Source organism: Eucalyptus grandis, chromosome 6, assembly GCF_016545825.1.
Source record: "Eucalyptus grandis isolate ANBG69807.140 chromosome 6, ASM1654582v1, whole genome shotgun sequence".
Taxonomy (NCBI): Eukaryota; Viridiplantae; Streptophyta; class Magnoliopsida; order Myrtales; family Myrtaceae; genus Eucalyptus; species Eucalyptus grandis.
The window spans coordinates 9802904-9830892 of NC_052617.1; the positions used below are offsets into that span (position 1 = coordinate 9802904).

At 39.7% G+C, this 27989-nt stretch overlaps 3 protein-coding genes across 3 annotated transcripts; 2 read left to right on the top strand and 1 right to left on the bottom strand.

The window, feature by feature from the left end:
- The first annotated feature begins 12609 nt into the window (after positions 1-12609).
- Positions 12610-14191, top strand: LOC120294297. The gene is made up of 2 exons (XM_039314306.1): positions 12610-12693; positions 13467-14191. Exon 2 carries the CDS (start codon positions 13472-13474, stop codon positions 14189-14191), a length of 720 nt encoding a protein of 239 aa, XP_039170240.1. The 5' UTR covers positions 12610-12693; positions 13467-13471.
- Positions 14192-14234: 43 nt separating this feature from the next.
- On the top strand, positions 14235-20713 carry LOC104451344 (probable disease resistance protein At4g27220). The gene is made up of 3 exons (XM_039314307.1): positions 14235-14346; positions 15660-18605; positions 19352-20713. Exons 1-3 carry the CDS (start codon positions 14235-14237, stop codon positions 20518-20520), a joined length of 4227 nt encoding a protein of 1408 aa, XP_039170241.1. The 3' UTR covers positions 20521-20713.
- A 3003-nt stretch (positions 20714-23716) lies between these two features.
- On the bottom strand, positions 23717-25088 carry LOC104451345 (organic cation/carnitine transporter 4; the record flags this gene model as incomplete). Its single annotated transcript, XM_018875446.2, is given in 2 exon segments — positions 23717-24095; positions 24098-25088. Coding segments are annotated over 2 exon segments (1188 nt in total), but the record flags the coding sequence as incomplete, so codon positions are not given.
- Positions 25089-27989: the final 2901 nt, after the last annotated feature.

The window sequence follows — 27989 nt, forward strand, 5'->3', positions numbered from 1 at the left end:
TAAAACTTGTAAGGTTACATGCTTTGAATAGTTTGAAGGGTGACCAGAGACTGTCGGGTCTGTGTATCAATGTCGAATTATGTTATTATGCTCCAAAGGCAGTCATGGTCCAGAATCCTAAAGCATCTTAGCGTTCGTGCAGGCACATGCAATGCTTGCTGGAATAAGTAGTTTTACTCATTGCTTTCTATCCAAAGTGAGGTTTCACCTGGTGATGCTTGCAATTCATCAGAAGATACAACTTATTCACAAGATTGTAGTACTTATTTTGCTGGTCAAATGATAGTTTGCAACTAAGCATAATTGCATTGCAAAATATAACCATATGATCTGTTGAGTATAGACTCATGTTTTTGTACTTTTTGGATGTATGGCGCGAGGATCGGCCGAGGCAGCAGAGCATTTGCAGCAACACTGCTTGAAAAATGCCTGCCCTCAAGTCTATGCTCTTTGAATCGGAGAAACAATTGATGTCAGTCTGATTTATGTGCTTATAAGTTACGTTTAAGACATGCTGTGTATTCTGAGCCATCGTGATGCTGCAAAATGTGTCTTCTGAATCCTGTTTTGTGACAATTTGGCACAACTTTCTGAGAAATCGACAAGGATGTGATTCTTAGAAGGTGAGCTCAGGTTGTAGTTGATCTTTATAAAACTTGATCGCCATGTTTCTTTTCTTGTTTGAGTATATGATAGTGATGGGTTACACAGCTAGGGGGATTATGAAATTTGCTTGGATCGACGCTGAAGTTGGAAAGACAGAAAACGGAATGTCATCTTTGCTTCCTCTGTCAACTTCAGCACCGCCACATAAATCAGAACTCTTTGGGTGATTTGAAGTAGGCAGATTTCAAACGGTTCCAAACCAGCTAACATGGCTTTTGCTTCTCCAACAGGAGTAGCGATGATGGTTTTTCACCCGATGAGCAAGACAGTCTCACTGGGCTTGACACAGTCGTATGTCAAACTTTCGGTGTTTGCAGGTACCACTCTGTCCCAAACCCCTTCGTCTCTGATCAAAGCAATCGAGACCGTATAATTCTTCATGATTGAATTTGGCCGTGTCCGACTCATTTTGAGGGAAAGAATTATAAATGGCTTCTACCTTTTGTTTTCCTTCCTGTCATTGATTCGGTGTATTCTAATCTTGTAGAGCGGTTTATGCACTAAGCAGATTGTCCTCCAGCGACCTCTTTGTTAAGATTATTACAAGATTCATGATTATTTGTAGTCACAATTTTATTTTCTTTGAGATTATATACATATGTAATTCTACTCTACTTACGGGGTAAAAAGTAAGTGCCGTGTCAATATATTCTAATATGGGCTTATTTCTCATATTACCAAAGGAAATGCCACCTCCACATGCTACTCCAGAAGAGGTATAGACTAGTCACTTCTAATAAGTATAGGGGTTAAAATCATGAAAAACTGCAAATTAGTACATATGTAAACTAATTTTTTGACCAACAAAAATCTCAAATTGGTACACAAGTGACAAATTTACTATAAATTAATCTTTTAACAACAAAATACTCAAATTGATACATTTGTGACAAATTTACCATCAATTAGTTTACATTATAGTAATACCACGAAAAATCACAAACCGGTACACCTGTGACAAACGGAAAATAAAAACCTAAACAAGTATATTCATTAATTGCCATATATCATCCAACTCAACAATTCGATAGTAAAATTTAACAAAAATCAATGGAAGATAAATTTATTATATGTGTACCAATTTTGAGTTTTTGTAAATTAATTTGATGTAAAAAATTAATTTTAAATAAACTTATCATAAGTATATCAATTTGAGATTTTTTTATAAAATTAACCCTAAGTATAAATCCACAGATGGTGTGAACTCCCATTAAAAGAAGTGGCACTCCACCATGGCTAGGAAACATTAATGGCCATCTCCACTATAGTGGTTTCCATTCTTAAGTAGCACCACCACCTTAAGGATTTCGCCATCTTTCTCTCTCTGTCTCAACATGGACTTGTTTCTTCAAACGAACATTGCAAGGTAGTGTTCCTTGCATACTCGGAATGCTAGTTGTGTCTTAAGTCTATTGAACGCTAGGCATAAGATGTTTGTCCCTTCCGTATTTTCCAAACTAAGGACCCGAGACAAATGATCCAATCTTATCCGACTTCACATTATGTATGGCCACCACTACAATAGCATTAATAGGTTATTCATAAATACTTTTTTGATTCAATATCACGAAAAATCCTAAATTAATATATATGTGACAAATTTAACCTAAACTAATTTTTTAACCATAAAAAATCCCAAATTGGTACACATACCACAAAATTTATTTTGTATTAATTTATGTTAAATTTTACCATCAACTTACTAATTTAGATGATATGTGGCAATTGGCATAATAGTTTAGGTTTTATTCACCTTTTGTCATAAGTATACTAATTTGTGGTTTTGCGGTATTAATTCAATTTAATGGAAATGAATAAAGAAGTAAATTTATCATAAATGTACCAAACTAAGGTTTTTTATAATCAAAAGATCAATCTTGGATAAAATTCAATCAACGCACTCTCTCTCACCCCCACACAAACTTACATTTGTGATGAGTATCAAATTTAATCAAGAGTTGCATTTATATCAACAGCCATCCAAATGTATTAGACTCCAAAGACGGGTTGGACGTTGCACTCACGATGCCAAAGAAGAAAGTTAAAAAGAGCGGTCTGCAACAAAAGATGTCTATCTCCTCCCTAAAAATGGGCTACCATTTATAATATTCAGAACAAACAAATTCATCTCTAATGACTTCTTTTTTCGATGGAGACATAAGGAAAAAAAGTCATGCTGCTTCTTAGAATTGTATATTGATTCGAAATTTGTGATGATTTATTTATGATTCAAAAAAATCATCTCCATAGCAATTTATTTTATTTTATTTTTGGGATTGAGATACTTCTTTGATTTTATTTGTATACAAACTCTTTATCATCAATCTAATGAGATTTTCAATGAATTTATAAGTAGAATTCTGAATTTTTGTGCACATAATGCATTAAAATTGCATTCATACAAAAAAAAAAAAAAAAAAATGATGATCAAAGCCAAAGGTACCGTTCATACTTCGTATAATTCAGAATTTCGACGATCAAAGATAGTGAACTCCTCTGGGTTTATTGCCTTATGTTAGCCGTTTTAACATGCGTAAAAAAATGCATTGTGATTTGTAATTACACCACGGCAACGGCAACTTCGATTCACCTGAAAAGATGGCCGATCCTCCTCCCCTCCTACCTCCCCTGCTCCCCAAACCCTAGCGTCCGGCCCCCGCTCCTGCGAGGCCTCCTTCGGCAACGGCTTCACTCGCCACCTCGACCTTCTCTCCGCGGTCGATGGCGGAGGAGGAGGCCGCGGGGGTGCATGGTTCCGGTGCTTCGCGCTTGAGAGCTCCATCTGAGAGGGAAGGGCTGCCGAAGATGTCGCCGGAGGGGATCGGGATGGTGGTGGGAGGGGAAAGGTTGGACGGCGTGATGGGGAGGAACGAAGAGGAGGAGGAGGAGATGCTGGTGTTGGAGGACGGCGCGTTCCAGATCACCGAGGGCGGGGGTGGCCGCAAGTTGGGGTTTAGGAGAGGGCAGAGTCTAGGGAGCGATGATTTGTTGGCAAAAATTATGTGGACCAGGGTAAGCGGCATCCGGTTCGTAATTTGATCGGGTCGATTCGTGTCGTCAAACCAGGAGAGTCGCGGCGCGATCAGGTTATGCTTTTGATCGATCCGTTTGTCCTCGTCTTTGTTCTAGTTGCGTTAGTTAGAATCCAATTTATCGGAATCTGGAATTTACTGATGGTGATGGGAATTCGACATTGCGCTTTTATACAGTTATATGGCAGAGTAGGATGTGATGATGATCAATGGCTATGGAGCTCTGAAATTATGTCATTTTTGTAATGGGAGTGCAATACAATTGCTATGCATTTTTAGATATGGAATTAATTGAGTGCTATTAGAGTTAGGGGATCAGTGATAATGAAAAGCTGAACATGCTAACAAGTGATTAATTATCTCCTAGATTCTGGGAAAGATGGGAAACTCACAGATTGGAAAGATCTAGATTCCAGGTAAATTCAGTTGGACTGGTGGTCTTCTGCGGTAGCTCTTTCCATTCATAATTGATCATAGCTGCGCAGAACCAATGGTTGTTGCAACGCTTGAAATTCTGGCTAAACTGAAATTGCAATTGGCTGATTATGTACTACCTAGATTCTGGGAGGGATGAGTACAAAAGTTTTGAGGATGTAGAGTCTAGACTAATCGAGTTGGACTGGGGGTTTTTTCCTGCTAGCTGTTTGTCTATCATTTTATGTGGACTATTTCTACTTTTGTCTCTGTTTTCTCTGCTCTTCGTTTCATTTTAGCTCTCTCTAACATTATCTCTCTTGACACCGCAGTGGATTGAGGAGCCAACAATTCTTATCACCCGCTTTGAATATGCAAACTTTTCACACGGTTAGTGTCACTGAATTACGGCATTGACCTTGTGTTATCTTCGCAGACGGCCATTGCACGGTATGAGAAGTATGCTTTGATCTTCGATATCATGTTTTACTGCTTATGATTTCTGCATGTGTGGAATAGTCTTAGGGGTGCATGAAATCATTGTTCTCTTCCTGTTTATTGGGTAATGGGTGCATACTACACTGTTTTTAGGTGGTACCACAGGTTTCAGATGAAGTGGAAATTGGATCTATATGTGGCACTATGGTTAGCTGACTAAACAGGGTTTGGCTGTAACAACATGGAGTAGCCTGAAACACATAAAGCAGCTTCAGTACAAGTGGAAAGAAGCTTTGTTCTCTTTGTTCAGGAATTGTAACGGGATGAGAGTAAAGAATTTTAGACGTGTGTTTCTTTCAACAATTAGTTTTTGATAGAGGATATAGATTGATTAAAGTTACCAGAATTATCTTCAGTCAAAAATCTATAATAACCTTTTGAGTTTAGAGAGAATTAATTAGTTAGCAAGGAAACTCAGTCTTTCTTACCATCATTATTCTTTCACAATGTAACATTTGTATCCCATGTTGAGGAGTATGCTTGATATGCATTTTGTGCGAGTTCATTGATAGTTTGAACTTTTAGCAAAATTGAGTGTTTAACATGGTCTAAGTGCTCCACTCATGATTTCATTTTGTATTCCTCTTTGTTTGGTCAGTGTGCTCCTATTTTCAGCTATTGTGCTTCTCCCCATCAATGTGGTTATATCCACGTACTGGATAAAGTATAGCTGATATCGAGGTTAATGTTAAGAACCATGCTTGCAAAACTGTGGGTACCGTACCTAACAGTTAAGCTTTTGACAAAAAACAATTGTGTAACATGTGAAAGAGTAGAAGAAGGAACTATGTTGATTCAGTCCCATGCTGTGAGGATTTAGAAACCTTTGAATTTCCTTAACAGAAATTAACTAGAAAAGGTTTTCTGATAGGCTAACTTGAAGTGTTATTTCTTAAAAATTCCTCGACTTCTTGAGAATATTCAACACATTGATGATATACCAATGGATTTTTTCACCTTTGTGCTAGAGTATTATCTTGATCACGTAATTTTTGCTAAATGATGAGATTCTCATCTCTTTTTCCCGGGATTCTTTTTTGCCCCCTTCACTAATTTGCCAAAACATTTGTGGTAATAGTAAAGGGCCTAGCTATATGGATCCTTTCTTTGCCATTACAAAGCAAGTTCATGTCGTAAATGTTCTCCAGGGCTCAATTAAGCGGGCTAAGGCTCCTAATGGCAAGCTTGCATTCATCTTTACTACACGGAAGGACGAGCATAACGACTTGACAAGAAATGTCAATTTGATTTCTTCCAGGTTCCCCAAGCATCGTGCATTATTCTCCCCTTCCTTCAATCTTGCACCGTGAATATTTCTCCTCACCCTAATCTATCACAACTAGGATTTCCAATAACAAACCTTTCCCAATGAACAGTATATTTCCTTTTCTTCTCCTTGTTTGGGCACCTGTAAGAATTCTGTATCTAGGGTGGATATGTTCCTCATTAGAGTAATGAATCATGAATACTTGTACCTATCATCCACTGGATAAATCCGATGCCCATTCATAATACTGACCTATCAACCGAAGTTTGTCTCTGCATAGAACTTTGATTTCAGAACTGCACCTCTGCAATGGCATGCCTTCTCAGTTATTAGTTGTAGAATGTCCTCTATGTGTTTTCTTTTACAAAAGTGAGCATCAATTTAAGCGGGGAAAAAAAATATCAACATCAAATTTCCTTTTTCAGGGTTGTGTTTTGTATATTCGATGGCAGTTTTTGGTTTAATATCTTCTGTTAAGCCCTCTTTCTAGCCTTTTCAGAGCTTCATTAAGTTTAGTTACACATAGCGACGTTGTTAAGTAATTCCGGTAGCTTTGCGTCTCTGAAACTGTGTTTCCACTGAGTTTGTTCCACGTTCAGAATTACACTGTATGATCACGCTTTATTCTTTCTCGCTGTATGTAACTTCTTCTTCCACAAATATTTTCAGTCGCCCATGGAAGAAAACATGGAAGACATTGTTTTCAAGTAATGCATATGCTAAGAATCTTTGGGATTTGATATGAGAAAGCAGTGTTCAAGGGACTCAATCAGCCTATAAACTACCACGGATCATCTGCACAAGATTTATGGCGGAGGATCGATGACCGTAAGGCTGCTTGACTGTCTGAATTTGGAACTGTCTAAGTTTGGAGAAATGAGTAAACGTAAGTATAGCGAAAAATGGCACTGCTTAGGCCCTCCATGAACTCACTGGTTAGCGGTAAGGGGTTAAACATAAGTATAGCGAAATTTGGATAAAACTAATATATGTTTTTACTCGAGTCCACGCTTATTATGATATGAATATGATAGGATTCTGTAAATCAACGGGACCTAATTGAATGTATGTTAAATCTATAGTCACCGAAGAAAACATTCTTTAGTTATAAGAATCATCATTGATAATGATATCCAACGTGAACAAATTAGTTATGTCAAATTAATATTACTGGGAACCTAAAAAAGATCCCTCGATATTGACAATGCATACCAACAAAATGTAGTCTAGCCCAATCTAATCTTAGGCCCTAAAAAAGGTCACTGAGAGACTGTCATTTGACGAAGCGAACCCAATTGAAAATAATGTTCTAAATCCGGCCGGGGCAAGCCTAACTTTGGGATATTTATTTTTATCCAATCTCTGCCTGGTCGAGCTTGACTTTGCTCATTCTTAAAAAGAATTTTTTTTTTTTTGTATGTTTGGGAAATTTGAAGTAGCTTGGCTCCATTTATTTACAAGAAAATGAATGATTTGTAGAATATTTTCTAAAAATGATTATTTGTCGAAATAGTTAGTTAATAGAAAATAGTTAGACAACAATTTATATTCAGATATTTTCCATGGACGGTGAAATTTTTTTCATTTTTTCATGTTCATAAGAGATACGGATGATATTTTCAGTAAAATATTTTTTAAATAATTTATTTTTTGGGAAATAAACAGAACTTGAGTTGTTTACATTAAAATAAAATTTATTGAATTAAAAGTGATGAAAGTGAGAAAATCGTATCATATCGGTGATCCTACTTGCACGATCCGATGACAACTAAAGAAACATACAAAGAATATCTTAAAATCAAAATCCCACACATTTTTTTAGAATATTACACAACTTTCTTAGACACACATAAGAAATCATAGGATTTTTCAGATGTGCTTTTGCTTAGTATAGTGAGGATGAGACACTCACCGGGTTTTTAGGTCCGGGATTCATTTTTGGCAAAAAGCACGTCTTGATAGCCGCTTTGGACAACAAGGTACGGCTGGACATTTTTCCCAAAAATGCAAAAAAAATTGGTTCAACCCAATTTGGACCCAAAAATATCCGGGTTGGTTTGGGTCAAATCGCATGCGAAGAATCCTTTTTTTGTGCTTGAAACCCAATTGAAATTTTGGAATACTTAGAAATATGATTGACATAATTCTAATAATAGGCGTGGTAAGACTAGTCGATTGAATTTGTTTGTTAAGTCAAGCGATAGATTTTCTATTGAGTGGTTAAAAGATTTTGCTGATGAAAATAGTTAGGGCTGCATGTTTTCGTTCTTTTTTTGTTTAAGAACATAAATTTTGTCTTTTTTGTTCCCGGGAACAAAAAGAACAGTAAAACGCGTTTGTTTGCGTTTTTGTTTAAAATCTGATTTTTGTTCCCGAACACAAAAAGAATGAATAAAAAAATTGTTTCTTGTTTCAAAAACACTTTTGAAGAAACACTTCTTCTCTCTCTTCTCTTTTCTTCTTCTTTTTTCTTTGGCTGGTCGCCAGCCTCGGTCATGGTCGGCAACCGGCTGTCGAGGGCTGGCGACGCCGTCGAGGGTCAGTGACCTCGCCAGAGCATTTCCGGCCCCGGCAACACTCGGCCTCGCCTTAGCTGGGCGAGCTCGAGCGAGGCCGAGCCTTGCGGGCGGGCAAGCCTCGCCGTGGCCGGGCGAGGCTTGTCGCCACAATGGTCACGGAGGCCGGCGATCGGCCGAAAGAAGAAAAAATAAAAAAGAAAGGAAAAAGGAAAAATAAAATAAAAATATTTAAAAATTAAAAGAAACAAAAAAAGAATATAAATTTACCAAACGTGTTTCTATTCATTTTTTATTCCCGAACAAGTTTACCAAACGCATATTTCGGTCAAAAATTGTTCTCCGGAATGTAAACAATTTTTTTTATTTATTTCTCGTTTCCTATAACAATTTTTGAAAAGAAATGTTACCAAACGCGCCCTTATTTACAGATTGTCACTTCACTAATTTACTAGGTAAATATTAATGTCTCTAATTTGGAACACTTCTTTTTTGCTAGAACTCCTAATTAGGAATGACCATGTCATGTTCTCCCAAATATAAAAAAATTAGCATGCTCGTGGAGAGAGGCAATACAATAAAAATATATATCGCTTTTATTTACCATCCCGAAAGAAAAGGTGGTGGATTTTTCATTTTATTTCCTGAATAAAGGGTAGTTATGTCAAGTCGAATTGGAAAAAAGGGACCTGACAGATGGAAATTAAACGGAATCCTATATAGAAACTATGTAATTAATAGTTTTACCAAAAAAAAAACCTATGTAATTAACATCGTTAATTACCCCCACTTTCCTTGATTAAACCATTTTTACCGAATTTTTTATTTGAGAAAAGTTTTTCTAAAATTAAAGAACGACTATAATGAAGAGAGCCCAAGACAAATTACAACATTCAAGTCGACGAGAGAGAGAGAGAGAGAGAGTTCGAATTTTCCGCAACTCTTCTGATTCCTTGCCTGCCTCCGGAAATTGCCAGCACACGTGCAGCCAGCCCTCGGCCTCCCACCGCACTCCCCCAAGGAATGGCCATGGTGCCACCGCAGTCGATGCTAGCTAGGGTCTCGCACCTCTCCTCCCCATCTCGATGAAGCCTCACCTCATCGATCGGGGTGGGGATTTTGGGTTTATTTGTGTCAAATTTTGACACTTACAATGTATTTTAGCTCAATCTTATACTTTATTATTATTATTATTATTTTGGGTGATCTAATACTCTATCTAAGTTCATTTCAACATAATGGTTGGTTTCTTCTTTTCATAGGGAAAATTACCAAAAAAAAAAAAAAAAACAAAATCATGAACATATTGCAATCGTGCCGATTCAATCATAAATTTATTTTGTTGGCTAATTGAGTCTTAAACCCATTGCACTTATATTAATTTAGTTCATCTATCAGTGTTGATGTGGATGTCGCCTACTGCTAGTGAACATTTCTTTAATATTATTTTATTTAGAATTTTTATTAAATTTTTTATCTTTTTTTTTTTTCCTTTTCTCTTTCTCTTTTTTTTTTTCTCCTCCTTCCTTTGGCTTCGACGATTGGCTAGAGGGGGCCCGGTTGCTGGACTAAGGCGACCCATCGTTGGGCAGGGGCGAGCTTGCTCGGGCTTTGGCGAGGCAAGCCCTCACTAGATCTATGGATTCGTGAGCTCACCCTCACTTAGATCCACGGAGGGCTCGCCTTGCCCTTGCCCAGCAATGATGAGGTGAGCTTGCCACTGGCCAATCGCCAGAGCTAGAGGAAGGAGAAGGAATGAGGGGAAAAAAGGACAAAAAGAAAAGATAAAAAAAATTAATAAAAAACTTGGAAAAAAAATAATATTAAAAAATTGTTCACTAGCATTGGCTGGCATCCATGTTAGTGTCAATAAGTTAAATTTGACTAAATAAACTGAATTGACATAATTACAAAAAGATTTAGAACTCAATTAGTCAAAAAAATAAGCTTAAGACTGAATCGGTACAATTATAATATGTTTAGGCATTTTTCGATAATTTCCTCTCTTTTCATAAACCCATTTTTTTTAGTGAACAATATGCTTCCATAAAGTATTATACGTATTTCCTCAATGTTAGATGCAAGGACAAAGGATGCTGTTGTGATTAGTCGACCAAGTAATTGTGGGCTTGTCAATGAGAATATGCCATCTCTTAGAAGAAAGCGGGGAGAGCGAAGCAATCGAGAAGTTGTCAATAATTGTTGCCATTTGTAGCTTTCGAAAGTTGTCGACATCACATGCTACATGATGTAGGGAAAGTTGACCCTTGTTAACAATAGAGCTAGTAGGCAAAAAAAGTAAGGTGACAAGATTTGTGATTATTGACATTGTCATCGTTGGCACTTATGGAACGAGGGGAGTTGGCAAGAAAGCCACTCTAATGCATGTCCATGATAAAGTATTTGAGGATCCTACCTTTAATTATGTGTTCCGGTCATTGTATCTCAGGAGTTTAGCGTCTATAAATTACGAGAAAAGATTGTCAATGTAGCCAGACTAGATAATCTCTCAAATGATAAAGGATGTGAAGAGGAGGACGGGCGTATTGAATCTAAGAAGGATAATAATGTTATTGGCCAGTATGCCGACTGATTAGCAGCAAAGCATGGGAACACGGAGCTGTCCGGGTCAGCACAGATGTGCGGTCCGCCTCGCCAATTGCTGACGTCACAAAGACCCAACCGCATTGGAGAGCGAGGGATGGCGGTGCATGCGCCGTGGGGCCCGCCGTGATTTGCTAACTTTCTCGCAACCATGTCCCTATAAAATGTCTTGTCAAAGCGGATACACCCCCTTCCCTACTTCATTTCTCTCTCTCGATCTACTTCATTTCTCTCTCTCGATCTCCTCTGCTAACTCCCAACATAAATTTCGGTTACTGAGGAATTTAGTGGATGGTAGGGGAAGAGAAATAAAAATAAAAAACAATATATAATGGCCTGAGATATTCTCGTGTATTGAAATCTAAATTAAAATTAAGGATATGAATGGAGAAAAAGAACCAAAATTCATTTGAAATTAAAAAAACACCGATCCTTTTTGCATTCGTTAAGAGCCGGAGGAATTTAAAACAATGATTAAATTTGTTGTTAGGTTAACCGTTCAAGCTTGAAAAATAATAGTCAGTCAAGGGAGGCTCCATCTTCTCAACTAAAATTATTATTCTGATATGATCCAGGAATGTTTTATCGTTTTCGTCTAATATTTTTTTTTTTTTTCTCCCTTGCTTGCTACCCATACTCTTCTTTGCTCTATTGGCATATTTTTCACTTTCATCGTTAGGTATCAATCAATTGCTTCAGATCCTCCAAATTAAGAAGGTTAACAAAATCGAGAAGAAATACGATGAGGTCCTATTACCTTAGAAGCGGTGACTTGTTAGAGTTTTGGAAGTTTTCATCTCTCGATCTAAATCTAAATTTGTGAGTTCTTTAGAGTTGTTTTTGTGCTTGTCCAACCTCACTCTATCTAGATTTAGATATGGGAGCTTTTTCAACCCTACTTTCATCGGCAACAAAACGTCTTGCTTAGTCGGTTCCAACCCACCAATCCGAATATATATATATATAGATCACCGTTTTCGGAGGCGTTTTAGACGTTTTCTTAATTTTTATTATTATAAATAAAGGCCTTACTTTCTTGGCATATTTTTTCACTTTCATCGTTAGGTATCAATCAATTGCTTCAGATCCTCCAAATTAAGAAGGTTATCAAAATCGAGAAGAAATACGATGAGGTCCTATTACCTTAGAAGCGGTGACTTGTTAGAGAGTTTTGGAAGTTTTCATCTCTCGATCTAAATCTAAATTTGTGAGTTCTTTAGAGGTATTTTTGTGCTTGTCCAACCACACTCTATCTAAATTTAGATATGGGAGCTTTTTTCAACCCTACTTTCTACTGGGCAAGTCGAAACGTCTTGCTTAGTCAGTTCCAACCCACCAATCCGGAATATATAAAGATCACCGTTTTCTGGAGGCGTTTTAAACGTTTTCTTAATTTTTATTATTATAAAAAAAGGCCTTCCTTTCTATTGGACATTCGAAACGTTTTGCTTAGTCAAGTATGGACCCACCCATCCGGAATACATATACCTTTTTCTTGAGACGCCTTAGACGTTTTAATATATATAGATCGTCCCATGCAGGTTTCCGATGTTCGTCGAGGTGTTCGGTTACTTCCTCTGCACAAAACCAGAGGGTTGCCCCCAGTTTTTAACTCCGCTTCAGCTATAACCTTGTTTTCCTCGCGGACGCTCTCTTAGGGATTCAACCCCCAAGCCCTCTTCTCACCAGCTCGGAGGTACTCGCTCTCTCAATCTCTCTACTCCCTTTTCGTTCTCCCATTTCTCTTCTGTGAACCCAAATTTTTGCACTTCGGTCTCTAGTTTATGTCGCTCCGTAATCGTCGATTTATGGGTTGGCTGGGTTTCGTTTATGTATTCTCTACTACATAATGGTGCCGGTGAGCCCAGAACGAAGACTTTTATTGCTTTATAAAAAATAAATCATCGTTAGCTGAGTGGTCAGTCATACTTGACGCTTGTAAACTGGAGAGTTTACCATGTATCCTTAGAATTAGTTTGTAAAGAACCCAACCAAGTAAATGGAAAAACTTAAGGGTGCAGCTGAGCCCGGGCTATGAAATTTTGCTGAAAGCGGAGTCAAGGGGCAAGATTAGGGGCTGAAGGGAGATGCATGATAGAGATATTACCCAAGAAAGAGTGCGCAAGCCCATGAACATTGAACAAGAAAGAAAACCGCGTTCCCAAAGATAAGATAACAGTGAAAAAATAAACAAAAAAAGTAGCTACAAATTTAAAGAGCAAAATTTCCAGAACCCAGTTAAACATGTCATCTTCATATCCGAGAGTGAAAAGAGAACTGGGGTAGAAATGATGGTGGAGTCACTGAAGCAGGGCCTTTTTCTAAAAGAATTGGGGATTGATGAAGATTTTGACCCAATTCCGAAGTCCAAAATTAATTAAATATCTTACAGGCCTCGGCGCCATTCTTCACCCAAAAAATTCAAGGTCTTCCTTGAAACTTATCTGTCCATTCTTTTGTGGGATACAGAGAAAATGCCTAGAGAGACGGACCCCTTTTGGAAGTATGTGAAATTGCTGCCTAACAAACACTGGAACTGCAACTTCTGTGGGAATTCGTATGCTGGAAGCGCGACCAGGATCAAGGCCCACTTAGCCGGAGTTGGAGGATATGGGATCAATGACTGCAAGGACGTTGATGGCCAAGTGAGATCGGAAGCCCAAAAGGCAATGAAGGGTAAAACAGTTGTGGAATCGAGCAGCAGACCAGATAACGATGAAGTGGGTCTGCATCAGCCTGTGATCGCAAGCAATGAAGATGGTCGGCCTGTGATCGCAAGCAATGAAGATGGTCGGAGAGAGACTTCGTTTGTTGCCATGCCATACCTGAGCTCTAATGCCATAAGCAATGGTCAGCCTGTGATTGCAAGCAATGAAGATGGTCGGAGAGAGACTTCATTTGTTGCCATGCCATACCTGAGCTCTAATGCCATAAGCAATGGTCGGCCTGTGATTGCAAGCAATGAAGATGGTCAGCCTGTGATTGCAAGCAATGAAGATGGTCAACCTGTGATTGCAAACAATGAAGATGGTCAGAGAGAGACTTCATTTGTTGCCATGCCATACCTGAGCTCTAATGCCATAAGCACTGTAGGTGCAAATTCATCAGACTTTCATCCATTGCATGAGATGAATGTGCCCAGTCAGTATCTTCCTACCCAAAACATGACCACACATGGGGACATTTCATTCTGACACAACCTCCTCAATCTCATGCCGTTGATTCTAACATTCAGCCATGGAATTTGAGTCATCCCAGTGGCGGCAGAGACCTTGCACTTCAAGCTTTGACTCACATGCCACCCCAGTAAATGTAGAAGAGGGAGAACCCAATGCAGAGGTTCCAGAAGGTATGTGAAACTTCGAAATTCACCATATGTTAGAAGCTCATGCAGGACACCGAATTTGTTTTCTAATCCTTACCTAAGAATTTGGATATAGCAGGACATTTAGATTCCTAATGGTAATAGAAAATGAACAAATGAGCAGAGTCGTGTGAACCTTGGGAGCTTCGCGAGAGAGAGAGAGAGAGAGAGAGAGGGAGAGAGGGAGAGAGGGAGGGAGGTGTATATGAGATCGCTTGATCAGTGAACTTTCCTTGCTAGTGGGCTGACTTTGAGATGGATAATTATATCAGTTTGCATAGGCATCGGTTCAATTTCAATCTCATGTGCCAAAGTTGTGAACATCATTTCTTATTTCATCCATGTTTCCCTAACGAATTACCAAAAGCACTTCCAAATTAAAAAAGAGGATGCATAGAAGGGGTAAGCATGCATTTGGTAGGCACTTTCCAGTTTTCAAAATATTTCGATGTGTTGAGGGGACTGGTATTGTCTTGACGACTTCACAAAATTCATGAAAATTTCCTTGTTTCCCCTTCAACGAGTCCAAATGTGTACTGATCTCATATTTCTTGGACAAGCAATGCATTTCAAGAAAATTAACAGCACGAAATCTTAATTGGAAATAAAATTACGAGGGTTTATATGCTAATTACCGTTAGTGATTTAAAATAAAGTGCTGCATAAAAGATATTTCATGGGAACATTTGATGTCTATCAACTGCATAGAGATAGGAATTATCTTTGATCATGCATTTGATCATATCTAAATACTTCAATTTCAAACTAAAAAGTATTAGATGAGCCTAAAATTTAAATTGACTGCTTCTCGACGGATCACAAAAATATGTAATGACAGAAAAGAAATCATCATAAACATATGATTATTTTCTGACAGCGTACAATAAATTATTTGCTCTTTCAATGATTCATACTTACCTCCAAATCCATCCTTTTTTTATTTTTTATATTAATGTAAAATACAGGGAGAACCACTTCCCATACAGGCCTAAATAACAATTCAACCCATCCCATACTGGCCAAAATATCAATTCAACCCATCCCATACAGGCCCAGATACTACCTGAACCCATCAACAGCTCAAAGCAAACCGATAGCAACTAAACCCAGCAACAGGGCAAGTGCTCTCGCCTCCTTTCTTTCTCTTTCTCTTTCTCTTGCCCAATCCCAAGGACCCCCAAGGCACCCCCCTTCTCTTTCTTTCTCTTATATATACACAACCTTACATTTCGTCTTATTTCATATTGTTTTGTAAACATTATGTTTCTAGAAAATACTGAGTATTTCCTTGATGTTAGATGCGAGGATAGATGATGCACTCGTGGATAGTCAACCAGGTGCTTGTGGGCTGGTTGACGAGAATATGCCAACTCTGAAAAGAAAGCTGGAAGAACTAAGCAATCGAGAAGCAGGCATGGATGGGTTGGAGACATGGTGTAGGAAAGCACAAAGGATAAGAGGAGAATACTGGAGCATGGTCCAAGCATTCCGAGAAGGTAGATCTCTTACTCCACAGCAGGTAGAAAGAGTAAATGATTTGAGCAAAGAAGTTGAAGATATTCTAGGCCACTGTAGCTTCCGAAAAGGGTGGACAACACATGCTGCTGGACGTAGGAAAAGTTTACCCTTGGTAACAACAGAGTTAGCAGACAAGGAAAGTAAGAAGACCATAAATAAGATTTGCAACTATCTAATGGAGGATGAGATTGTCATCATTGGTATTTATGGAATGGCGGGAGTTGGCAAGACAACCATTCTAATGCATGTCCATAATAGAGTACTTGAGGATCCTACCTTTAGTGATGTGTTCTGGGTCACTGTACCTCGGAAGTTTAGCATCTGTAAACTACAAAACGAGATTGCCAATGTAGTCGGACTAGACAATCTCTCAATGGATAAGGATGTGAAGAGGAGGGCATGCATATTGAATAGGCATTTGAAGAGAAAGAGAGCTGTCTTATGTTTAGATGGTCTGTGGATGCACTTTGACATTGAGGATGTGGGAATTCCAGTTGAGAATGGAGGCATTAAGTTGGTACTGACAACTGGATCACTAGATGTATGTGATAAGATGGTCTGCCAAAAAAAAGTCAAAATAAATCCTCTAGAGCGGCCAGATGATTGTTGGGTCTTATTTTTAAAAAAGCTTTGCTTTGGGAGAGACCTCCCTTCAGAAGTTAAAAAAATTGCAAGCTCCATTTTATGTAAGTGTGGGGGTTTGCCACTTGGGATCATTGAGATTGCAACTCACTTGAGGGGACTACAGGAAGTGCATGAATGGGAAGACTTGTTGCAGGAATTAGAAAATTCGATGATGGAACTTGATGTGTTCAAGAAACTGAAACTCACTTACATGAACTTGCGTAATCTTCAAGTGCAGCAGTGTTTCTTGCATTTAATACTCTGTTTTGGAGAGTGCTATTTTGAAGAAGAAAACATTGAAAAGGTTTTGATAGAGTCTTTCATAGATGAGGGCTTGTTAAGTGGAAGAGCCACCCGGCAAGAATTGCACAAGAAGGGTAACACCATACTGGACAAACTAAAAAAGGCTTGCCTGGGGGTTGATATAGACATAGAGTGTCTGTTAGTACACCCCTTGATAAGGGACATGGCATTGCAGATTGTGACAAACACAACTCACATGGTCAAGGCCAACATGGGATTGAAAGAAATTCCAGAGGAAGAGTTATGGACGGACCATCTAGAGAAAGTCTTTTTACAAAACAACGATATAAAAGTAATCCCGTACAGCATCTCACCAAATTGCCCTAAACTTACAAGGCTGTCGTTGAATGACAATGTCTCTTTGGAAGCCATCCACAAATCTTTCTTTAGGCATATGAAGGGGTTAAAGGTTCTAGATCTCAGCAGAACGAAAATCATGGAATTACCAGACACCATCTCTGACTTGGAGAGCTTGGAAGCACTGTTACTTCGAGAGTGTGAGAAATTATGTCATATACCTTGTGTACAAAAGTTGGGATGCCTTCGGAAGTTGGATCTTAGTGGGTGTGCAATGCTTGAAGAAGTGCCGGAGGGGATGGAGATGTCGGTAAAGCTGACGTACCTTGACCTACTTGGCACAAAGATCAAGACGTTATCAGAAGGATTGTTGGGGAAGTTGGTGAACCTGCAATATCTGGCAATTAATTTTATGATGGAGGTGGAAGGACTCTATTGCTATGTTCCACATGTTGAAACATTCAATACATATGTGAGGCTTCTCAAGCAAAATAGCTCCCAACAATACGAATTGGCACTGGGTGCATCAAGAAACTACTTCTTTAGGGATAAGCACAAGAGGCGTATAATCATCGAAAGTTGCCTTAGTATTGCGGCAATGGTAGATGGAGAAATTGGTGGGGATGGCCGCGCTCTACTTCCCAGAAATGTGCAAGTACTAAAAGTGGGACAGTGCAGTGGGTTGACAAGTTTGTCTGAGGTAGGCCCACTTAATAATCTAGAGGAGCTGAAGATAAAGGAATGGAAGAAGCTGGAGGAGCTGGGTGCTGTCCACTTCCCTTGCCTACGGAGACTGAATATCACTCAATGTACCAAACTGAAGCATTTCTTGAAGGAGGGGCATGAGCTCCGATGTCTACAATGGTTTAAAATCAAGGGCTTGGAGGAACTAGAGGAGATTAATATAGCGGCACCTTTTCTTTATAATATAAAAGTGTACAGGTGTCCTAAAATGAAGTGGGTGGTGAAATGGCAGTGGCTGGCCACTCACTTTCCAAATCTGAGGTCCATTAAAATAAAAGATTGTGGGCAATTAGAGGAGATATTAGGTGGACTACCACCGATCGGTGCAACTTTTCGTCTTACAAAAATTGAAATAGAAGGATGCAACTGCCTGAAGGGGGTGCTGATGACGTGTGACATATCACTCCACCTTCCTTTCCTCCAACATGTAATGGTCAAAGACTGCATGGGCATAGAGGCGATAATAGGCATCGTTCCCAACATGACGCAGCCCCTACATTTAATAAACCTGACTCTAAGGAATCTTCCAGAGCTGAAGACCATATGTGAAGGGACCGTGAGTTGGCTTTCAATCCAATATATGAGAATAAGCGAATGTCCGAAGCTGAAGAGGCTTCCTCTGCTTGACAAGGGTCCTTCCGATGATTATGATAATGGGCTAGATGGTGATATTTGGATAGATGAGCTGACGTGGCAGTCGCTGGAGTGGGACCATTCCCCTTTCCATCCTTCACTTCGACACTTAGCGTGGCGTTATGGTAAGTCACCCGCAAATTTTTAATTTTCTTTTATCCTCTCCATCTCCTGTGGGCCTTTCGAAGATGCACTCCCGCAGTACAGTAAGTTTCCCTTTTTTTTTTTGGGGAAACTTAATACCACACTGTTAGACCCAGTGTGTATGACTTTTATCACAACTCGAAAGTATATCAAAATGGTTATATTATTATTGAAATTTCGATAAAGAAAACACACCTTTCACTTTGAAAGGATAATACTGAATAGTCCTCACTCTCTCTCTCTCTTTTTAACCTATTGTACCTTAAAAATACTACACTTCTTCTTCATTTTGGTAAATTATGACGTTTAAAAGTGCCATAATATCAAATCAATTCCTGACTTCTACTTCATGAGTCGGGCGAGTTTAAGGGAGCATGTTAAATGCTTTTTACATTTTCTTTTTGTTGCCTATTCTGTTTTCCCTCATCTAGTACTTCTATTTTCGCTTTCAAACTCTAACCTACTTTTTAAATTAATCGCTGCACTTTAATCAAAAAATTAAACGAGTGTAAATTAGTCTTTCTCGTTTTTAGAAAGGAACACCTGTTCTTGGACTTCCAATTGCATATTTGCACATATTGAATTTCTTTCTGTTTAATTTGATTAAGCTTGATTAGTCAGAGAAGTCTCTAATTTCTTCATGTTGTTTACATTCTCTCTTTAATTTGATATGTCAAGGAAGTATCTAATTTCTTTAAATTGTTTTTTGTAAAACCTCGTGAACAAGGCGTTTCTAATTGGCATGATCAGAGGATATGTGTACGTATTGAAAGTCGCGACGCCATTACGTCAAGGGTAGATGGATTTATCGGTGGGGATGGCCGCAATTTACTTCCAAGAAATGTGCAAGTACTAGAAGCAGGAGGGGGCAGTGAGGTGACAAGTTTGAGTGAGGTAGGCCCACCGGAGAATCAAAAGGAGCTGACTATAAAAGATTGCGAGAAGTTGGAGGAGCTGAGTGCTGTCCACTTCCCTCAGCTGGAGGGACTGGACATCAATTGCTGTTCCAAATTGAAGCATCTCTCAGTGGAGGGACAGGGGTTTCCACATCTACGCTGGTTTACAATCACAAGCTCAGAGGAACTGGAAGGGATCGATTTAGATGCGCCCAATCTAAACTCTGTGAATGTGTGGTGTTGTCATAAAATGAAAAGAGCGGTAGAATGGGACTGGCTGACCACTCGCCTTCCAAATCTAAAGTCCATTGGAATAATTTATTGTGAGAAATTAGAGGAAATAATAGGTGGGCCATTGCCAATCGGTGCCACTTGTCTTCTTATAGAGATTAAAATTGAAGGATGCAACAACATGAAGGGGGTGTTGCTAACGCACGATATGTTGCTCCACATCCCTTTCCTCCAAGATATAAGAGTCGAACGCTGCAAGGGTATAGAGGTGATAATAGGCACTGCTCCCAACATGACGCAATCTTCCTTCCCAAAGTTAACACGCCTGACTCTACGGAATCTTCCGGAATTGAAGAGGATATGTGATCGGATGGAGAGTTGCGATCACATCCAATATATTGAAATAGACAATTGTCCGAAGCTGAAGAAGATTCCTTTGCGACTGCACCCACTTGACAATGGCCTCCTTTCTCCTCCCCCCTCCCTTGGACAGATTTTGATAGATCACAAGGAGACGTGGCAAGCTCTGGAGTGGGACCATCCCCTTGCCCCTATCTCCCTCGAACCCTTCATCGAGTTTATTTATGGTGAGTTACCCAAAATTTTCATGTTTCTTTTATTCTCTCCATTTAACCATCGATCTCCCACGGTACGGAAAAATCACTTTTCTTATTTTCCAAACTTTATACTAACTATTAGGCCCAGTGCATATAACTTTTATTATAGCTTGAAAGTATATCAAAATGGTTATATTATCATTGAAAATTAGTTGCCGTGGCATTGTTCAAAGAATAATAATGGCAATTTCACTTAAAAGTGCCAAAATATCGGGTCTAATTCTTAAGTTCTACTTTATTAGTTGGGACAATTTAAGAGAGAATGTCTAACTGTTTTTTTTTTTTTTTACCTTTTCATTCTGTTACCTTTTTTATTTTAGCTCGCCCAGTACTCCTATTTTCAATTGCAAACTCCTTTTCGGTTTTTAAAGGCGATTCTTTGTCTTGTAATAAAAAAATGAAATCAATGTAAATTAGTTTTTTCTCATTTTTAGGTGTCATTAAGCGAATGGGCCAGAGATCGTGTTTTTATAAGCTCTATCAAAATGCATTGCCATACATATGTTGATAGATTTTTCATTAATAGTCATGTGGCATGATATTTTACATAGGACGATGATGATCTTTGCAAATGACCAACAAAATGTAATCGTTCTAAACCCAGACCCCTGGGGCGACCCTATCCGTATATGATCAGCTGAGGATGAATTGTAGCAGTGGACAACAAAGTTATTGGCATTTCTACGTCGTCCTGCTCGATTGATTTTTGAAGTACCTCCGGTTTCTGTGATGACATATGCTTAATTTATTTTTGTCTTCTTATCCTATCTATGATAAGCATCTCTCTCTGTATTTCTCAATTTGTCTTCCTTACTTGTCACTTCCCTCTATTTTCGTTGCTTGAATAGATACTCTCTCAAGTCTCAACACGATATGCCATAGTAGGTTTGATTTTAGAGGGACCATCTTGCAAATGTCTGGTGTATCGACATAGCATGTGTATTCAATATGTTATTGTGTATTTCCATTGACATGGCTCAACTTTGGATCCCTTTGTAAAAATGCATAATGTTTACTTCCATTAAAAACAACTTGCTTTTCTGACAGAAAAGTTCTATGTTTCGCCTCTTTACTTTTACGGTTTTTTTCTAATCCTTGCACTTTTAATAAATCCAATTAATCCATTTCATTTTTATAAATTTTCTAATTAAGTTTCTCCAGCCTCAAATCCAACTGAATCTAGCTGAAGTGGCTTCCAACGTCGTGAGGGTATAATGTGAATAATTTTTTTTTTTTTTTTGATGTGGATGTCCTCATGGGTGTTTACATTAGCTAAATTTTATCCATATCAAGCTTTGATATTGTGTACATGGCTATAGCTTTCCTTGCACCTCTATGTGGGCATCCGCATAATTTACGATTTTGTGAAATCTCTGAGGGCTGATCTTTTGGAAGCAATATTGGACAGAAATTAGATGGGGTTAGCAAGAGAATGGGCCACAAGTCAAGTTCTTGTAAGCTAATGTGTGTGTGGCATGACATTCTATCTAGGACAAAGACGATCTTGGTATGATTACAAGTGAGGGATGTTGCAGACCAATCACCTCTGCATCAGATCGATGAAATCCACGATGATCCCACCGATGAATCGTCTGTTGAGAGCGGTGGACATCAAAGTTATCGCCATTGCTAAGTCATCCGGCTCGATTGATGTCTAGGTACTTCTGGTTCCCGTAATAAGACGTGCTTGATTTATGCCTTTTTTTTTTTAATATTCACAGTTAAATGGTTGTCCAAGCTAACTTTGGCGCATCTTGCCAAGTCTATCTCCTCAAAAGATCTTAAAGGCGCACTTTCCCATAACAGTCTGGGACATTCAAATAGAATTTTACTGGTGAAATACTCCCAACGAGGCTTAAACCTCAGGGTCACAAGAAGAGGAATAAATTTCTAGCCATCTAAGTTAATATTTTGTTGGTTTCTTTTCTTGTGGCCATACGTGATGGCCCCACTTCGTGTTTTTGTCCTCTAAATCCATCTTTCCCCTGCATGCATCTTGTTCGCAAAGAGATACAACTTTCTGCCTATCCAGTTCAGAGTTAGATGTACCACCTGGTGATGGTAGTCCTTAAGCACTAAATATTGCTGTAGAGTCACCTTTTATTGCAGTTGACGAAAAACAAGTCAATCGATTGTACCGAACTTCAAACGATTGGCTCCGCAGTTTCATGTTCGAACACAAAATACGCAAATGTGATTTGAATGTAGTGACAAATCAACTCGAAACAAACAGGAATTGAAATTGCGAGGAAATGAAAGGACAAAGAGAATGTGAAGAGAGGTGGAGCTCTCAGAGAGTATATGTCTACTTTATGTGCGCACTGCACATGCACACCTTTGTCTATTTGAGACTCCAAGTTCTATAACTTCACGATTGTTAGGATTTGTCGCACAATCACAAAGAAAGTAGGGAGTGACTCCACAATCAAGTTCCTTCACCACTTTGATTCTGCATGAACCCTACTTTGGATTTCTCACAGTTGCACGTAACTTCCTCGGTATAGAGAACACTGGCCAACTGTCCCATTTGTTTTTCTTGAATCGACCCGCTTTTTCTTCCTCCATTATGCCAAAACTTACAAGATTCTATCCAGCTTCGTCAAAATATTTCTACTTTTCATCCATATACTTTTACGCTCTTTTTTTAAATCAATGTACTTTTTATTTGTCTATTTTCACAAATTTTCTAATTAAGTCCCTCCAACATTAAATTTGGTCAAATTCAGCTGACACAACCCCGGACAACGTTATACTGTGAGGGGATAATATTTCTGTAATGTAGACGTCTGCATGACTGTTTACATTGGCAAAAGTCTCACATTGACTCCGGCATCTACATTGGCTATATTTTTCCACCCATGTCCACATAAGTATCCGCCTCATACTTCGGTATCATCCAACAGCCACATCGGCTTGGTTTGGTCAGATTCGGTGCCAAGAGACTTGATAAAATATTATGAAACTAAAATGACTTGATAAGACAAATTTTAAGTGCAAGAAACTTGATTAGGAAATGTGCGAAAGTACAAGATGAAAAGCAGAATTTTTTCCTCGTCTAATAGATGTAATTTCTGCATATTCAGGATAGAGTCGACTGTACCACCTAGTGGGGGTAGTCCGTTAAGCACTAATCTTGCGGTAAACTCGCCTTTTATTTCAAAGAACTGGTGGGTTTGATGCTCTTGCACAAAGGCAGGATGATCAAACACAAACGTTTTCTTTTCAACATATCGATAGTGGGATCAGTGATGCTGATAGCAACATTATGTGGAGTTTAATGCATTAATCTGACAACACTAAGAGTCGAAGGTCAGTATGATGTGTTCTCATCACGTGATGGCAACTGCCTTAAGGCAACATGAGTGATTTGAAAGATATACTTTTACAAACGTTCTCCCCTTTTATAAGAGAGATTCTGCCATCCTGCACTCTCATGTCCCAAAGGAAAAAAAGGAAAATCCTATCATCAAGAAGAGTCATTTAAGTCTACATTAATCAAGTTTAGTTTGAAGTAAGAGGATTGAGCTCCTTCATACACTCTCCCCACCTTCCATTCCAGCCATTGTATCATACAACGGCCGATTCAATGTCTCCGGGAGGTAAAATGCCAGTATCCCTCCCAGAATTGCACAAACCGCAAAGACCGCAAAGGGGAAGCCGCCTCCTAAGACCACCACTAAAGGCGCCAAAATCGCACCCATTTGCGCCGCCTGAGCTCCACAGCCAGGGCCGCATTCCTCACCACGGTCGGAAACAGCTCAGCCATGTAGATGAAGAGCAAATTATACGTGCCGGCCATCCCGAAAATCCCGAGAATTCCGCACACCATCCTCGCCACTTTCCATTCCCCGTGTATCATCACCAAGCTCCCCATAAGACAGAATATTCCACTGAACCACTGTGTTCCGATTGCCAGCGGCTTCCTCCCGAACTTATCAAGCAATAGGGCCGTTATTGTAAAGGCTGGCATTTCAGCCATGCCGTTGAGGAACACACTAAGGTAAAGGTTGGTCTGGAGATTGACAACGTTTAGGCTGATGCCATAGTACACGACCGAACAAAGAAAGTTGATTGCCACTGCCAAGAAAAGGCGAATCCGAGTGACAGGCGACTTCACCACATCGATGAGAGACCCTGTTATCACATCCTTTGTGTCCATCTGATCTTTGCAGGATGGACCATCGTTCAAGTTTTCATTCACTTCCTCATCAAGTGCAAGGATGACCCCGTCCGGGAGGTGTTTCTTGTTGGCTTTGGCGATAGCTCGCATAAGCTTCATGGCCTCGTCAATCTTTCCCCGGACGAGATACCACCGTGGGGACTCTGAGATGAAAGGGAGGACCCCCACAAGGAAGAGCATGGAGGGAATGGAGGAAGCGATGTAGAGCTCCCGCCATGAGCGAAACACATAAGCGATGCCAGAGAGAAGAGCTATGCCACATGAGAAGAAGTAGAAAGTGGACATTCCTGCCGCTCCGCGTTTCTTTGGGCCAATAGGCTCGGTGGCTAGTACGAAAGCGCATAGGCCGACCCCGCCCGTGCTAAATCCGGTAATGAAGCGGAGGAGGCAATAGGTCCAGTAATCCGGAGAGAGGGCCGTCAAGCAACCGAAGATGGCATTCAAGATACAGACCACCGTTAGAGAGCCTTTTCTTCCCAAGAACGAGTCCGAGAGATGGCCACATGTCCCGGCTCCTGCAACATACGGCACAAGAAGTCGTCAGACTATGAATACAATCCCTCAGAAATTGAAGTTTATCCAAATTAAGAAAGCATCAGGCGATTAGTAATTTCCTTACATCTTTAGTGAAAGAGAGTTTGCCGTATCTATTTGTAACTTTTTATTTATTGAGAAAGTAAACTCTTTCCTCAGATAAATTGAAATTGATAATATTCTAGATAATTAAGTAATCGCGATGCTAAAAAAGGAAATAAGAATCTATCCTAAATCAGGTAATAATCTTTGAAAATCTTATATAATTTGAGATACATCCTACCAGATAAATTTTTTCCCATGTTAATCTGTAATTCTTCTAAGCTGTAATCTATCCAACGATGCTCCTTGCTTCTTCGAAACTAACGGCGTGGATGGCCCCATTATCACGTTTCCGTGAGGAAACCTCGGGGACAGTGAAGTTCCGAACGCCACATTCTTTGAATCTTCATATGTACGCTCGGTCTTTCCTCTTTCTTACGTAGTCTGCGGCAGGCAAAATCCAGGGCGAGTCTCGCAGTATCGCACCGCTTCGTATTTTGCGGTAAATCGGGATTCAAGGGCGAGATTTGGGTTGGGGCGAAGGGCGAGATTTTTTGGAGCTCGGTCGAGGGCGATTTGCCAGTGAGATTGCATCCTCTTGCAGAATTTTCTTTCGCCAACGGCGGAACCGGTGCCTGGAGGAACGCAGCAAGGCCATGGCGACTGAGAAATCTCCGAAGATAGAGATTGCAGAAGCAGAACAAGAGAGGAAACCGCCTTCGGAAAGGGAGGAAAACATTGATGAAGACAGCAAAACGTTAGTTTCCAATCTGAGGAGCAAAATCTGATAACTGCTTCATAGGTCTTGCCTGTTCTCCAGTCACTCCAAACTCTTCTTCGTGATACAGGACATTGGCGATAGCCGCCACGGAGGTTGTTGGGGCCGGAGCTCTGCCTGATTATGATTATGGGTGGAGCTGTAAATTATGCGGGAAGCAGTCTGGGGGACTGCAGGCGTTGATGGGCCACTTTCTCTTTCATAGGCTCCTGTTGGGCGACGACCGAGTTAGATTAGAAGCCGGAGAAGCGTTAAAGGCTAAAATAGCGGTGGTATCGAGCAACGGACGATGCAATGTTGAGGAGGGTCCGCACCAGCCTGCGACCGCGAGCAATGAAGATGCATCGGCTGCCATGCCTTACGTGAGCTCCGGTGTCATAAGCACTGCCGTTTGTCCATTGCCTCGGCCGTTCCCATTTACTCCTGCAGAACGCATGATGACCGAGACGCACTCTTCATTCGACCCAGTATCCTTGGTTAAAATAATCCCACCGAATGCAGAGGAAAGTGAATCCAGTATAGGGGATCTTCCACAAGGTACGTGCATCTTCAAATTCACCATTTTCCTAAAGCTCATTCGGACCCTTAATCTGTGTCCCAATCCTTACCTGGTAATAAGGATATAGGCAGGACGTCCAGATTTCTAATTGTAATTGAAGACCCAGAATAGAATAGGAAGAGAGGAGCTTAGAAGTCCGTCATTGATGATTAATAGATCCTTCCAATATGAAGGAACGAATGCCTTTAATCTTGACGTTCAAATCTCAAAAAGCCATTCGTTGTTTTTTTTTTTATTTTTTTGGTAAGAAGTAATAATATATAGAGTTTTGAACCAACACTTACACAAGATCCAGCACCACAAAACTTGCACTCATCAAGACAAAAGTCTAGGCGAGTGGAAGTGAGCCGGATGTAAAAGAACCCGCAAGAGCAGCCAAAGCACACAAAAGCCTATACAACAGGCAGAAGGACAGACGCGAAAAGAAGGCTGCGCAGGGCGAAGGGGAAGCCATAAGGAGACCAACCTCACGAAAACAACCAGCTACAAAACAAGACAGAAAGCTACTAGGAGGAGTCACCGTCGTAGAAGAATAGCAGCCATACCAACAAGGCGAGCAGAGGCGAAGCCAAAGGGAGAAGGCGTATGCTATCAAGCATCAAGAGCTTGAGGAGACCAAGGTCACAACCCAGTTGCAAGCTGTCCCTAAACCCCTTCAAGGAAAATACAAGGATCTATCCTCCAGTTACGTTGGAGTTTTCTATTTCTTGGATTATTTTCAATATTTCTAAAGGTTAAGGCCTTATCCGTCACCACATTGATGATGTGATTTTTAACTGCCGCAACTACGACAATATGGTCTCTAAAGAGTATGTCGTTCATGTGCTTCCAAATAAGATGGCAGAGAGCACCAAAAGAAAAGTGACCAATGGAATGATAGAAGTCCTTAGTTGCTCTCTCTATCTAAGCACATAATAATCTCGCACTTGTATATAAGTTGCTAGTGGACCGACTTTGTTGGAGATGGACGATTATGCCAGTACACAGAAGAGCATCAGTTTAATTTCATTCTCATGTACCAAAATTTTGAACATCATACGCATATTTCATCTATGTGGATATCACTTCAATCACTAAAATTACTTCCAAAGTGAAAAGGAGGATGCATAGAAGGCCGCTAGCGTGTATCTGGCTAACCACTTTCTGGTTTCTACTTTTCTTCGTAAATGAAGTCTACTGAACGCTGGCATAAGATGTTCGTCCCTTCCGTATTTTCCAAACTAGGGACCCAAAACAAATGTTCCAATCTTATCCAACTTCACATTATGTATGGCTGCCACTACATTGGCATTAAGAGATTATTCGGAAATAATATTTTGAGTTAATATCACAAAAAATCCTAAATTAATACATATATGACAAATTTAACCTAAACTAATTTTTTTAACCACCCAAACCCCAAAATTGGTACACATGTCACAAAATTTATTTTGTATTAATTTATGTTAAATTTTACCATCAATTTGCTAAGTCAAATGAAATGTAGTAGTTGACGGATGTACAATTTATGGTTTTATTCTTCGTTTGT